The sequence below is a fragment of the Salvelinus fontinalis genome, chromosome 25 (genome assembly GCF_029448725.1).
Source record: "Salvelinus fontinalis isolate EN_2023a chromosome 25, ASM2944872v1, whole genome shotgun sequence".
NCBI lineage: Eukaryota > Metazoa > Chordata > Actinopteri > Salmoniformes > Salmonidae > Salvelinus > Salvelinus fontinalis.
In genome coordinates this window covers 28,692,356-28,706,271 of record NC_074689.1, presented here as the reverse complement: position 1 = coordinate 28,706,271, position 13,916 = coordinate 28,692,356, and the positions used below count along the sequence as shown (strand labels likewise).

Sequence of the window (13,916 nt, the reverse complement as noted above, 5' to 3'; positions counted from 1 at the left end):
TGGCTAAGAGGATTATTAGATCTTGTATCTTTCAGTGAGCAGACTGCTACCTGATTGAGGGACTGTATAAGTGACTATGATTTTGGACCTGGGTTGCTACTACCCCCCCCCCCCCCCCCAAAAGCTTTAGGCTGTCTGGAATGACACATGGGTGGAGTTTGCAATTGTGACCATTCTGTTGGTCTAATGCGCCAGCTACCAGGCAAGCTCAATCAAGCCCAGCTAAAGTATTTGTAGAATGATTTCAAAAGTCTGTTGTACACTGGTAAATGGCTCATCAGGTGTTCTTTTGATGTGGAATCTCACAAGTTGAACACCATGAAGAAACGCATGAACGGATGAAAAATGAGAATTGTCCAATCATTCAATTAGAATAGAAAACAGATGGCCTAGTCTGTTTGCACGTGGAAGTGTGGACACACACTAACACACACACACACACACACACACACACACACACACACACACACACACACACACACACACACACACACACACACACACACACACACACACACACACACACACACACACACAATAACTCCCCCCAATACACACACACACACACACACACACACACACACACACACACACACACTAACACACACACACACACACACACACACACACACACACACACACACACACACACACACACACACACACACACACACCATGTAACACAATAGCGCCACCATCTATTTTGAGGACAGAAGAGGCATAACCCTCTTCTGATAACCCTCCCATGTGTGATAACCCTCCCATGTGTGATAACCCTCCCATGTGTGATAACCCTCCCATGTGTGATAACCCTCCCATGTGTGATAACCCTCCCATGTGTGATAACCCTCCCATGTGTGATAACCCTCCCATGTGTGATAACCCTCCCATGTGTGATAACCCTCCCATGTGTGATAACCCTCCCATGTGTGATAACCCTCCCATGTGTGATAACCCTCCCATGTGTGATAACCCTCCCATGTGTGATAACCCTCCCATGTGTGATAACCCTCCCATGTGTGATAACCCTCCCATGTGTGATAACCCTCCCATGTGTGATAACCCTCCCATGTGTGATAACCCTCCCATGTGTGATAACCCTCCCATGTGTGATAACCCTCCCATGTGTGATAACCCTCCCATGTGTGATAACCCTCCCATGTGTGATAACCCTCCCATGTGTGATAACCCTCCCATGTGTGATAACCCTCCCATGTGTGATAACCCTCCCATGTGTGATAACCCTCCCATGTGTGATAACCCTCCCATGTGTGATAACCCTCCCATGTGTGATAACCCTCCCATGTGTGACTGCTCTGTTGATTAACCTTTTACGTCTCCCGATCTCTCTCTATCTCCCCCTCCGAACTCTCTCTCTTTCCCTCCCCTCTTGGTAGCTGGTGAAGTCATCCCTAGGACAGGAGACTCAGGATGAGAAGATGGCCACCTTGCTGCTACCACCGGGTCCTGACAGCTTGCACCGGTTTACCCGGGAGTCCCTGGCTGCCGTGGAGCAGCGGATCGCCGAGGAAGAGGCCCGGCGCACCAAGCACTACCAGGAGGACCTGGGAGATGTGGAGCTGCCCAGGCCCCGGGCCGACCTGGAGGCCGGCAAACAGCTGCCGCGCATCTTCGGCGACATCCCCAACGGCCTGGTGGGCGTCCCACTGGAGGACTTCGACCCGTTCTATTTCATGAACCAGAGAGTGAGAAGGGGGTGGGAGGGGTCCTTGAGGGGGGCTGTTTGTGGGTGTGCGGGTGTGTCAGTGTGTGTGTGTCTTGAGTGTCCTTACACTTATGTGCTTGGATGCCTGAGAATATCAAATTTGTATCCAAGTGTATGTCACTTCTTACATCACCACTGCCATCTCTTTCCTTTGTGTATTCGACCTCCTTGAAGGATGTCCTTTTTAGTGTGACTCCAATTACTGGAATCTTCCCGTGTTCTTTTATACATCTGAACCAATTACCCCCTCTGATGTATTCACAATGACCATCCTTATGAATGCTCTGAAATGGTGTGTGTGTGTGTTTGTGTGTTTGTGTGTGTGTGTCCTTGTGTGTATGTGTCAGTATCAGTCCTAATGGACACTGGCTGTGGCCAGAGCCTTTGAGGAAGGGTTGAAAGGATTCCCCATGCCCATGTTTGGGCCCTGTGACTGGACCTTTGATTCAGGAAGTGTGCGTGTGTGTGTGTGTGCGTTTGCAGGATGTAAAGGAAAGGACAGACTGATGGATAGCAGGATGAGTCAGACAGACAGACAGACAGACAGACAGACAGACAGAGACAGACAGCTAGCTCTGTCTGTTTCCCTCACACTCCTTCTTCTTCTTCTACCGCTAGCCCCTCTGTTTCCCTCACACTCCTTCCTCTTCTTCTTCTACTGCTAGCTCTATTTGTTTCCCTCACACTCCTTCTTCCCTAATAAGAGTTTAAAGTTCTGCTTTGAAATGGGATCATGCCCCTCTCACCGTGTTAAGTAGGGCTGTTGAATGTCGGTACTGGAGGGCCGAAACACTTCTGGTTTTCATCCTCTCCTTTTAATCAGGGACTAATTCAGACCTGAGACACCAGGTGAGTGCAATTTACTACCAGGTAGAAACAAAAATGTGAAGTGTTTCGGCACTCCAGGTCCTGCGTTGAACAGACCTGGTGTAGAGGGTGATTCTTTAAAGGCAGTGGTGTCAAACTCGTGCCATGGAAGGCCTAGTGTTGGCTGGATTTTGTTTTTTCATTTCAATGAAACCCTAGACAACCAGGCGAAGGCAGTTCCTTACTTATTAGTGACCTTAATTCATCAATGAAGTACAAGGGAGGAGCGAAACCCCGCAGAAACTCCTCCGTGGAATGAGTTTGACACGTGTTATTCAGTACGTATTAAAGTAAACCCCCCAGAATGGCACATTTGTGTTCCAGCCCAGCACTAGCACGTCCTGAGTGAACTCTAGGTGTGATAGTGTTGGGCTGGAACAAAAATGTGCAACCCTGGAGTTACTGTAGGACTAAACATGCATTCCAGCGTGTGAATATTAGGCTTTTAAGCTGGTGGATACATCTAATTGAACTGACAGCTATGGCTGTAGTTGCTGTGGCATGAGTTGTGATTTCAGTGTGTAGCAGTTGAGAAAATACATTATGATTTGATTGAATCAGCTGCCCAGGGAGTGTAAATTATACCGTTACAATATGTGAAAAGTACAGGGACTAGAGTAAGCTATGGTTTTCATGATGCTCAGTTTCAAATGTATTCTTTCAAAATTCATCAGGCAGTAGCTTTGGCTGGTTTGCCTAGGACCCAGAAAGAGGCTGAGAGGTGTGTGAACAGCTATTTCTCCTGGGGATAGATAGTTCTCCTGGGGATAGATAGTTCTCCTGGGGATAGATAGTTCTCCTGGGGATAGATAGTTCTCCTGGGGATAGATAGTTCTCCTGGGGATAGATAGTTCTCCTGGGGATAGATAGTTCTCCTGGGGATAGATAGCTCTCCTGGGGATAGATAGTTCTCCTGGGGATAGATAGTTCTCCTGGGGATAGATAGTTCTCCTGGGGACAGTGGACTGGTCAGCTGGATACAGTTGTGGGTCCTCAATTTCTTCATTGTCTATGCCTCTCTCTCTCTCTCTCTCTCTCTCTCTCTCTCTCTCTCTCTCTCTCTCTCTCTCTCTCTCTCTCTCTCTCTCTCTCTCTCTCTCTCTCTCTCTCTCTCTCTCTCTCTCTCTCTCTCTCTCTCTCTCTCTCTCTCTCTCTCTCTCTCTCTCTCTCTCTCTCTCTCTCTCTCTCTCTCTCTCTCTCTCTCTCTCTCTCTCTCTCTCTCTCTCTCTCTCTCTCTCTCTCTCTCTGGTGCACATCTCCTCCAGTGGAAACAAAACCAACCTGTCATCGATTATCTTAAATGATGTAGGCCTCGCTATCTGATAATCCAATAGGTTGACACGAGTCCACAGCGAAAGTGAGAGAGTAGATAGACATTCAGACTTCTTTGTTGTGCAACAGTGTAGTATAGAGTGGGTTAGCTTTGTTGGTTGGTATCTCTGGATGTTAGAGGAACAATTACACTACTTCACAGTATGTTCCACTCCAGTGATGTGACTACAGCCGCTGTAATGTTCTCACACTTTCTCAACTACCCTGAACAGACATGTGAACAGACCTGCTTGAATTTTAAATGGACATTATACTCCAAAATCAACATCTGTCAGATATGTTCATACCTCCTAAGTGGTCTTCTGTTGAGATTAGTCCACATGTAACGGCTGTCATCGCTGACAGAAGGAGAGGACCAAAACGCAGAGTGGTTAGTGTTCATTATTTAATGAAAGTCAACAAAACACTTCAAAATACAAAACAACCAACAAACGTGACAAAACCGAAACAGTCCTGTGTGGCACAAACACTGACACAGGAACAAACACCCACAAGACACATGTGAAACCCAGGCTTCCTAAGTATGATTCTCAATCAGGGACAACGATTGACAGCTGACTCTGATTGAGAATCATACCAGGCCGAACACAAAATCCCAACATAGAAAATCACACATAGACAAACCCACCCAACTCACGCCCTGACCAACTAAATAAATACAAGACAAAAGAAAACAGGTCAGGAACGTGACATAACCCCCCCCCCCCCTTAAGGTGCGAACTCCGGGCGCACCAGCATAAACTCTAGGGGAGGGTCTGGGTGGGCGTCTGTCCACGGTGGCGGCTCTGGCGCTGGTCGTGGTCCCCACCCCACCATAGTCAATCCCCTCTTCCTCCAAATTAACCCCACTAGATTAAGGGGCAGCACCGGACTGAGGGGCAGCACCGGACTGAGGGGCAGCACCGGACTGAGGGGCAACCCCGGAATGAGGGGCAACACCGGACTGAGGGGCAGCACCGGACTGAGGGACGGATCCTGGCTGGACGGCTCTGGCTGGTCCTGGCTGGACGGCTCTGGCTGGTTCTGGCTGGACGGCTCTGGCTGGTCCTGGCTGGACGGCTCTGGCTGCTCATGGCTGGCTGGCGGCTCTGGCTGCTCATGGCTGGCTGGCGGCTCTGGCTGCTCCTGGCCGGCTGGCGGCCCTGGCGGATCCTGGCTGGCTGGCTCTGGCTGGTCCTGGCTGGACGTCTCTGGCTGGTCCTGGCTGGACGGCTCTGGCTGGTTCTGGCTGGACGGCTCTGGCTGCTCATGGCTGGCTGGACGGCTCTGGCTGCTCATGGCTGGCTGGCGGCTCTGGCTGCTCATGGCTGGCTGGCGGCTCTGGCTGCTCATGGCTGGCTGGCGGCTCTGGCTGCTCATGGCCGGCTGGCTCTGGCAGCTCCTGGCCGGCTGGCGGCCCTGGCGGATCCTGGCTGGCTGGCTCTGGCTGGTCCTGGCTGGACGTCTCTGGCTGGTCCTGGCTGGACGGCTCTGGCTGGTCCTGGCTGGACGGCTCTGGCTGGTCCTGGCTGGACGGCTCTGGCTGGTCCTGGCTGGACGGATCTGGCTGGTCCTGGCTGGACGGCTCTGGCTGGTCCTGTCTGGACGGCTCTGGCTGGTCCTGGCTGGACGGCTCTGGCTGGTCCTGTCTGGCGGAAGGCTCTGGCTGCTCCTGTCTGGCGGAAGGCTCTGGCTGCTCCTGTCTGGCGGACGGCTCTGGCTGCTCCTGTCTGGCGGACGGCTCTGACGGCTCGGGACAGACGGGCAGCTCTGACGGCTCGGGACAGACGGGCAGCTCTGACGGCTCGGGACAGACGGGCAGCTCTGACGGCTCGGGACAGACAGGCAGCTCTGACGGCTCGGGACAGACGGACAGCTCTGACGGATCGGGACAGACGGACAGCTCTGACGGTGCTGTGCAGGCAGGCAGCTCAGACAGCGCTGGGCAGGCAGACATTTCAGACTGGAGAGAGAAGACGGAGAGACAGCCTGGTGCGGGGAGCTGCCACCGGAGGGCTGGTACCTGGAGGTGGCACCGGAAAAACCGGACCGCGAAGGAGAACACGCGCTCTTGAGCACCGAGCCTGCCCAACCTTACCAGGTTGAATGGTCCCCGTAGCCCTGCCAGTGCGGCGAGGTGGAAAAACCCGCACTGGGCTATGCTGGCGAACCGGGGACACCATTTGTAAGGCTGGTGCCATGTACGCCGGCCCGAGGAGACGCACTGTATTTACGTTTTACATCCATTTGGGGTTGAGGCTTATAGCTGGATCGACACAACGGATGGTTTGGGATGTGGACTCATCCTGACATTAGACTACATTTGAGGTCTGAAAACATCTGACACACTTTGAGTGTAATGTCCCTTTAAGCACAGAGCAGCATTTGATAGAGGACATGGGAGTTTCAGCACATTCTAGGTTGGCTGTTATCATTCCCCTTCCTCTCTGTTGTGTTGTATCTCCTATGAGGAGACTCCCTTAAGAGTTAAGAGTTCTATAGACCTGCTTTCTTTTTTAGCAGCATCTTGCTCGTTATGCCACGTAATCAGTGTTTTTGTTTGTGCCTGTGTGTGTAGATGTGAGTGTGTGTGTAGATGTGTGTAGATGTGAGTGTGTGTGTGTAGATGTGTGTGTATATGTGAATGTGTGTGTAGATGTGTGTGTGTGTGTGTAGATGTGAGTGTGTGTGTAGATGTGTGTAAATGTGTGTGTGTAGATGTGAGTGTGTGTGTATATGTGAATGTGTGTGTAGATGTGTGTGTGTGTGTGTAGATGTGAGTGTGTGTGTAGATGTGAGTGTGTGTGTAGATGTGAGTGCGTGAGTGTGTGTGTATATGTGAGTGCGTGAGTGTGTGTGTATATGTGAGTGCGTGTGTGTGTAGATGTGAGTGTGTGGTTGGTGTCACTGCAAGTTTATTGTACATGTTTATTGCCATGCCATGTTGTCCTTAACCATGACGCATCTCTCTGTCCCTTGTCCCTTTCTATCACCCCACCCCCCCCCTCTCTGTCTATCTCACTTTCTGTTTCTCCACAGACTTTTATAGTACTGAACAAAGGGAAGGCCATCTTCCGATTTAGTGCCACATCTGCACTCTATATTTTTAGCCCCTTTCATCCTGTTAGAAGAGCATCGATAAAGGTTTTAGTTCACTCATATCCTTTCTGGTGGAACACTCAAAATTCCACCAACACGTGTCTGTTTTTGGAGGTGGGTTTCAAAATGAAAATCAGTGAGCAGAGAATTAACATTTTGGAGGGAAGTAAAAGCCTTTAGATAGCCTGTAAGAGCCTACTCTAGTTCAGTTTGTCTAGATAGATTGTCATGTCATTCTCGTTGTAATATTGTTGATCTTGTGTACTGATCGGGGAAATAGGGACTGGGAAGGGTGTTGAGCTGCTCAGATTTGAGCCGTTGGTGTTGCCTGCTGTCTCACCGTCAGTAAACAGAGGGAGCATCAGTCACACTATTAGTTTGTTGTGTACTGTTTTATTACGCAATCAATGATTGAGAGGAATCTAAACAGGACTAGACTTATACTCTGAAATCAGAATATTTGAGTATCTCTTGAAAATGTCTCAACACAGAATTGTCCCTTGACGTAAGTCTGACATGTTAAAGTGGAAATTACAAACTTTAGAAGCCTTTTTAAACTTCAAATACACTACAAGTTAGCATTTCCTGCGGTGCAGAAAAATTCTCAGCAACAAAAGAGTGATCAGATTAAGATCCTACATCTGTAATAGACTGGATGGTTACTGGTAGGTTATATAATAGACTGGATGGTTACTGGTAGGTTGTATAAAAGACTGGATGGTTACTGGTAGGTTGTATAAAAGACTGGATGGTTACTGGTAGGTTATATAATAGACTGGATGGTTACTGGTAGGTTATATAAAAGACTGGATGGTTACTGGTAGGTTATATAATAGACTGGATGGTTACTGGTAGGTTATATAATAGACTGGATGGTTACTGGTAGGTTATGTAATAGACTGGATGGTTACTGGTAGGTTATATAATAGACTGGATGGTTACTGGTAGGTTATATAATAGACTGGATGGTTACTGGTAGGTTATATAAAAGACTGGATGGTTACTGGTAGGTTATATAATAGACTGGATGGTTACTGGTAGGTTATATAATAGACTGGATGGTTACTGGTAGGTTATATAATAGACTGGATGGTTACTGGTAGGTTATATAATAGACTGGATGGTTACTGGTAGGTTATATAATAGACTGGATGGTTACTGGTAGGTTATATAATAGACTGGATGGTTACTGGTAGGTTATGTAATACACTGGATGGTTACTGGTAGGTTATATAATAGACTGGATGGTTACTGGTAGGTTATATAATAGACTGGATGGTTACTGGTAGGTTATGTAATACACTGGATGGTTACTGGTAGGTTATGTAATAGACTGGATGGTTACTGGTAGGTTATGTAATAGACTGGATGGTTACTGGTAGGTTATATAATAGACTGGATGGTTACTGGTAGGTTATATAATAGACTGGATGGTTACTGGTAGGTTATATAATAGACTGAATGGTTACTGGTAGGTTATATAATAGACTGGATGGTTACTGGTAGGTTATATAATACACTGGATGGTTACTGGTAGGTTATATAATAGACTGGATGGTTACTGGTAGGTTATATAATAGACTGGATGGTTACTGGTAGGTTATATAATAGACTGGATGGTTACTGGTAGGTTATATAATAGACTGGATGGTTACTGGTAGGTTATATAATAGACTGGATGGTTACTGGTAGGTTATATAATAGACTGGATGGTTACTGGTAGGTTATATAATAGACTGGATGGTTACTGGTAGGTTATATAATACACTGGATGGTTACTGGTAGGTTATATAATAGACTGGATGGTTACTGGTAGGTTATATAATACACTGGATGGTTACTGGTAGGTTATATAATAGACTGGATGGTTACTGGTAGGTTATATAATAGACTGGATGGTTACTGGTAGGTTATATAATACACTGGATGGTTACTGGTAGGTTATGTAATAGACTGGATGGTTACTGGTAGGTTATATAATAGACTGGATGGTTACTGGTAGGTTATATAATAGACTGGATGGTTACTGGTAGGTTATATAATAGACTGGATGGTTACTGGTAGGTTATATAATACACTGGATGGTTACTGGTAGGTTATGTAATACACTGGATGGTTACTGGTAGGTTATATAATAGACTGGATGGTTACTGGTAGGTTATATAATAGACTGGATGGTTACTGGTAGGTTATATAATAGACTGGATGGTTACTGGTAGGTTATATAATACACTGGATGGTTACTGGTAGGTTATGTAATACACTGGATGGTTACTGGTAGGTTATATAATAGACTGGATGGTTACTGGTAGGTTATATAATACACTGGATGGTTACTGGTAGGTTATGTAATACACTGGATGGTTACTGGTAGGTTATATAATAGACTGGATGGTTACTGGTAGGTTATGTAATACACTGGATGGTTACTGGTAGGTTATATAATAGACTGGATGGTTACTGGTAGGTTATATAATAGACTGGATGGTTACTGGTAGGTTATATAATACACTGGATGGTTACTGGTAGGTTATGTAATAGACTGGACGGTTACTGGTAGGTTATATAATAGACTGGATGGTTACTGGTAGGTTATATAATAGACTGGATGGTTACTGGTAGGTTATATAATAGACTGGATGGTTACTGGTAGGTTATATAATAGACTGGATGGTTACTGGTAGGTTATATAATAGACTGGATGGTTACTGGTAGGTTATATAATAGACTGGATGGTTACTGGTAGGTTATATAATAGACTGGATGGTTACTGGTAGGTTATATAATAGACTGGATGGTTACTGGTAGGTTATATAATAGACTGGATGGTTACTGGTAGGTTATGTAATAGACTGGATGGTTACTGGTAGGTTATGTAATACACTGGATGGTTACTGGTAGGTTATATAATAGACTGGATGGTTACTGGTAGGTTATATAATACACTGGATGGTTACTGTAAGCTAAGTCAAGTGATGCTGTTTATGACAAGCTAACAACACCAGCTTCTTTGCTCAGAGGATTGGGAAAGCCCATATGGAATTTTACTGTAGTGACAGTGCTTGACTTGGGCAGGAGCTCACACTGGAATTGAGTAGCGGCACCTCAAATGTTTAACTGCTTGTTCCTCTTATAGAATATTAGCTCAAAAGTATTGTGGAGCTTCTGCACCGAAATATAAGCAGTCACGGCACCCAAAATGAGTCCCGGCACCTAGTTCAGTCCAAGTCAAGCACTGTGCAATGACCAAGGTCATAAGGTATCAGGGTACATGTTTGATTATTAACAAGGATCAATGAGGTTGTAGCCAGATCACTCTTACTTTAAAGGGGGTACAGCACTACAAAGCTGTGAGTGAAGTCATCAAAGAGAGAAGATAGAATATAGTCTGTAGATTAAGCCGTATGAGACCTTAAAGCGGGGAAAAACCTAAGTAAGCATTCCATAAAGGGATGATAATTGAGGCAAAAGCTGCCGCCAAGATATGCTTTGACGACTGGCAGTTTGACAGGCCAGTTAGCGCGTAAGAAAACGCCTGTGTACATTACTCTAGCGGTTTATAAACAAACCCTGGGATTCCAGGCCTTAGCAGTTTTTTGGCAGCAGTCTGATTTGTACATAATGCTGAAATTGACTTTCTCATTAATAGTGTGGGAGCTCTGGAATCCTCTGTAGAGCCAGGGTGCTTATCGTTATGGTGACTCATTTGAGTAAAGTGCTGTCTGTGAGTGTGGGAATTGAAATGAGCCGTCGGGATGAGAGAGGTACTTCATAGTAATGCAATGCTTCCTCAGGCAAAAGGACTTATGACACGGCAGCCATTATTTTGACACTTCTGTTTTGTTAGTAGGTCATTTGATTGTGTAACTAACCAGGGGTTCTAAACCTGGGTCGCCTGTGACTAGCCCTCTGAGCTGAAGCCTTAGCATTAGCATGAGGAATCTTCAGGTCTCAGTCAAGGTTATTCATCACCTGAGGGTGTTTCTGAACCACCTGCACTCATAGAAAAAAGGTGCTATCTAGAACCTAAAGTGGTTCTTCGGCTGTCCCCATAGGATAACCCTTTGAAGAACCCTTTTTGGTTCCAGGTAGAACCCTTTCGCATACCAAGTAGGACCCTTTCCACAGAGGGCTCTACATGGAACCAAAAAGGGTTCTCTCTGACACCACAAAGGGTTCTCCTATGGGGACAGCCGAAGAACCCTTTTGGAACCCTTTTTTCTAGGAGTGTATGAATACAAGAAACAACACATTTGCAGAAAGTTCTCCCATACGAATAGCCCATTGCTTTTGGCGTAGCCTAGAGCAAGCCAATTCCAACTACTAATGCAAATGAGGGACAATTTATTCTATCAAGAAAGGTTTGATAGACATATCAACCAATCAGCATCCTAAAATATAGGCTAAATAGAACATTTGGGACAGGAATCAACTTTCAAGCCACATAGTTTCCATAAACACCTTCTCAATTCCACCTCACTGGTTGAGTTTAAGTTGCATATTTAATATGTTTTTAAATAAGCGTTTTGGGTTCCTCTTACCACTCTCCACACAGCAAAGCAGATGATCTAATATTGCCTATGAAATGAGAAGGGAGGTGGGAGCGGGATGATAATGCTATTAGCACCATGGTGGCCAGGGCTAACCAACAGCTGAGGCATAATTGTTGGCGTCAATTAGCTTTCGCCCCCCCCCCAGCAAACAGTTAGAATATTTGTTCTGTGCTTGCTCTTTGCCTAACCTGGTCTCAGGGCAATTCGTAGGATTCGGCACTTAAATCTGTTCCCTCCATTTAGTTTGATGTACAGTATTACGTTACGTTAGGTTACGTTATAAATGGAATAGCGCCCATACAATATCATACGAATTAGAGAACATATAGTATCATTCATCTTACCCAGTCTTACAATATTATACTAATTGGATGATATAACTTAACATACATCTTGGAGGACACATACAGTGCATTCGGAAAGCATTCAGACTCCTTGACTTGAATTTTGTTACATTACAGCCTTATTCTAAAATGGATAAAATTATCTATTTTCCTCATCACTCTACACACAATACCCCATAACGACAAAGTGAAAATAAATTTTTTGACATTTTTGCAAATCTATTCAAACAAAAAAATAGAAATATCTTATTTACGTAAGTACTCAAACCCTTTGCTATGAGACTCGAAATTGAGTTCAGGTGTATCCTGTTTCCATTGATCATCCTTGAGATGTTTCTACAACTTGATTGGAGTCCACCTGTGGTAAATTCAATGGGACATGATTTGGAAAGGCACACACCTGTCTATATAAGGTCCCACAGTTGACAATGGATGTCAGAGCCGAAACCAAGCCACGAGGTTGAAGGAATTGTCCGTAGAGCTCCAAGACAGGATTGTGTCGAGGCACAGATCTTTTAATGTATTTATTTAATTGTTTATTTAACTTTTATTTAGCTAGGCAAGTCAGTTAATAACAAATTCTTATGTGCAATGACTGCCTACCCCGGCCAAACCTGGTTCTAGATCTGGGGAAGGGTACCAAATATTTCTGCAGCATTGAAGGTCCCCAAGAACACAGTGGCCTCCATCATTATTAAACGGAAGAAGTTTGGAACCACCAAGACTCTTCCTAGAGCTGGCCACCTGACCAAACTGAGCAATCGGAGGAGAAGGGCCTTGGTCAGGGAGGTGACCAAGAACCCGATGGTCACTCTGACAGAGCTCCAGAGTTCCTCTGTGGAGATGGGAGAACTTTCCAGAAAGAAAACCATCTCTGCAGCACTCCACCAATCAGGCCTTTATGGTAGAGTGTCCAGAAGCCACTCCTCAGTAAAAGGCACATGACAGCCCGCTTGGAGTTTTCCAAAATGCACCTAAAGGACTCTTAGACCATGAGAAACAAAATTCTCTGGTCTGATGAAACCAGGATTTAACACTTTGGCCTGAATGCCAAGCGTCACTTCTGGAGGAAAACTGGCATCATTCCTACGGTGAAGCATGGTGGTGGCAGCATCATCCTGTTGGGATGTTTTTCAACGGCAGAGACTGGGAGACTAGTCAGGATCAAGGGAAAGATGAATGGATTACAGTACAGAGAGATCCTTGATGAAAACCTGCCCCATAGCACTCAAGACCTCAGACTGGGGTGAAGGTTCACCTTCCAACAGGACAACAACCCTAAGCACATAAACAAGACAACGCACGAGTGGCTTCGGGACACGTCTCTGAATGTCCTTGAGTGGCCCAGCCAGAGCCCGGACTTGAACCCGGTTGAACATCTCTGGAGAGACCTGAAAATAGTTGTGCAGCAATGCTCCCCATCCGACCTGACAGATCTTGAGAGGATCTGCAGAGAAGAATGGGAGAGACTCCCCAAATACAGGTGTGCCAAGCTTGTGGCATCATTGCCAAGGAGACTCGAGGCTGTAATCGCTGACAAAGGTGCTTCAACAAAGTACTGAGTAAACGGTCTGAATACTTATGTAAATGTGATATTTATTTCTTTCCCAGAGGGGTTGGGTTAAATGCAGAAGACACATTTCAGTTGAATGCATTTAGTTGTACAACTGACTAGGTATCCCCCTTTCCCTTTCCCATAACGTGTTAGCAAATTTCTTTTGTTCTCTTTACTCTGCTCAATGACAGTGATAATGACAGCAGGCAAACCAAACCTAAACGGGGTACAAGGGCATAATCATTATGTCTTTATATTCAGAATAGTAGCGTTGTGATGTATGTATATGTTGTTATTGAATCACCATTTTCCTTAACCACGTGCACATTATTCAGTCTGTTCATAATGTGCACTATTTTGACCAACTGTTGCTTCATGGCCATGTCGGAACCAGAGTATTGGGCCAAGTATGTAGAGTAAGTATGCCTTGTCCTCCCATCTTCTCTGTCTCTCAGCATTGA

General features: G+C 45.7%; 1 protein-coding gene across 1 annotated transcript in view; it reads left to right on the top strand.

Moving 5' to 3' along the window:
• LOC129823069 (sodium channel protein type 4 subunit alpha-like) overlaps positions 1-13,916 on the top strand; it is a 229,769-nt gene that overhangs the window by 47,747 nt on the left and 168,106 nt on the right. The window contains exons 2-4 of the mRNA XM_055881786.1: positions 1,398-1,706; positions 6,944-7,062; positions 13,782-13,871. Coding sequence (XP_055737761.1) covers positions 1,440-1,706; positions 6,944-7,062; positions 13,782-13,871 — 476 coding nt within the window. The 5' untranslated portion in view covers positions 1,398-1,439. The remainder of the gene's footprint in view (positions 1-1,397; positions 1,707-6,943; positions 7,063-13,781; positions 13,872-13,916) is intronic.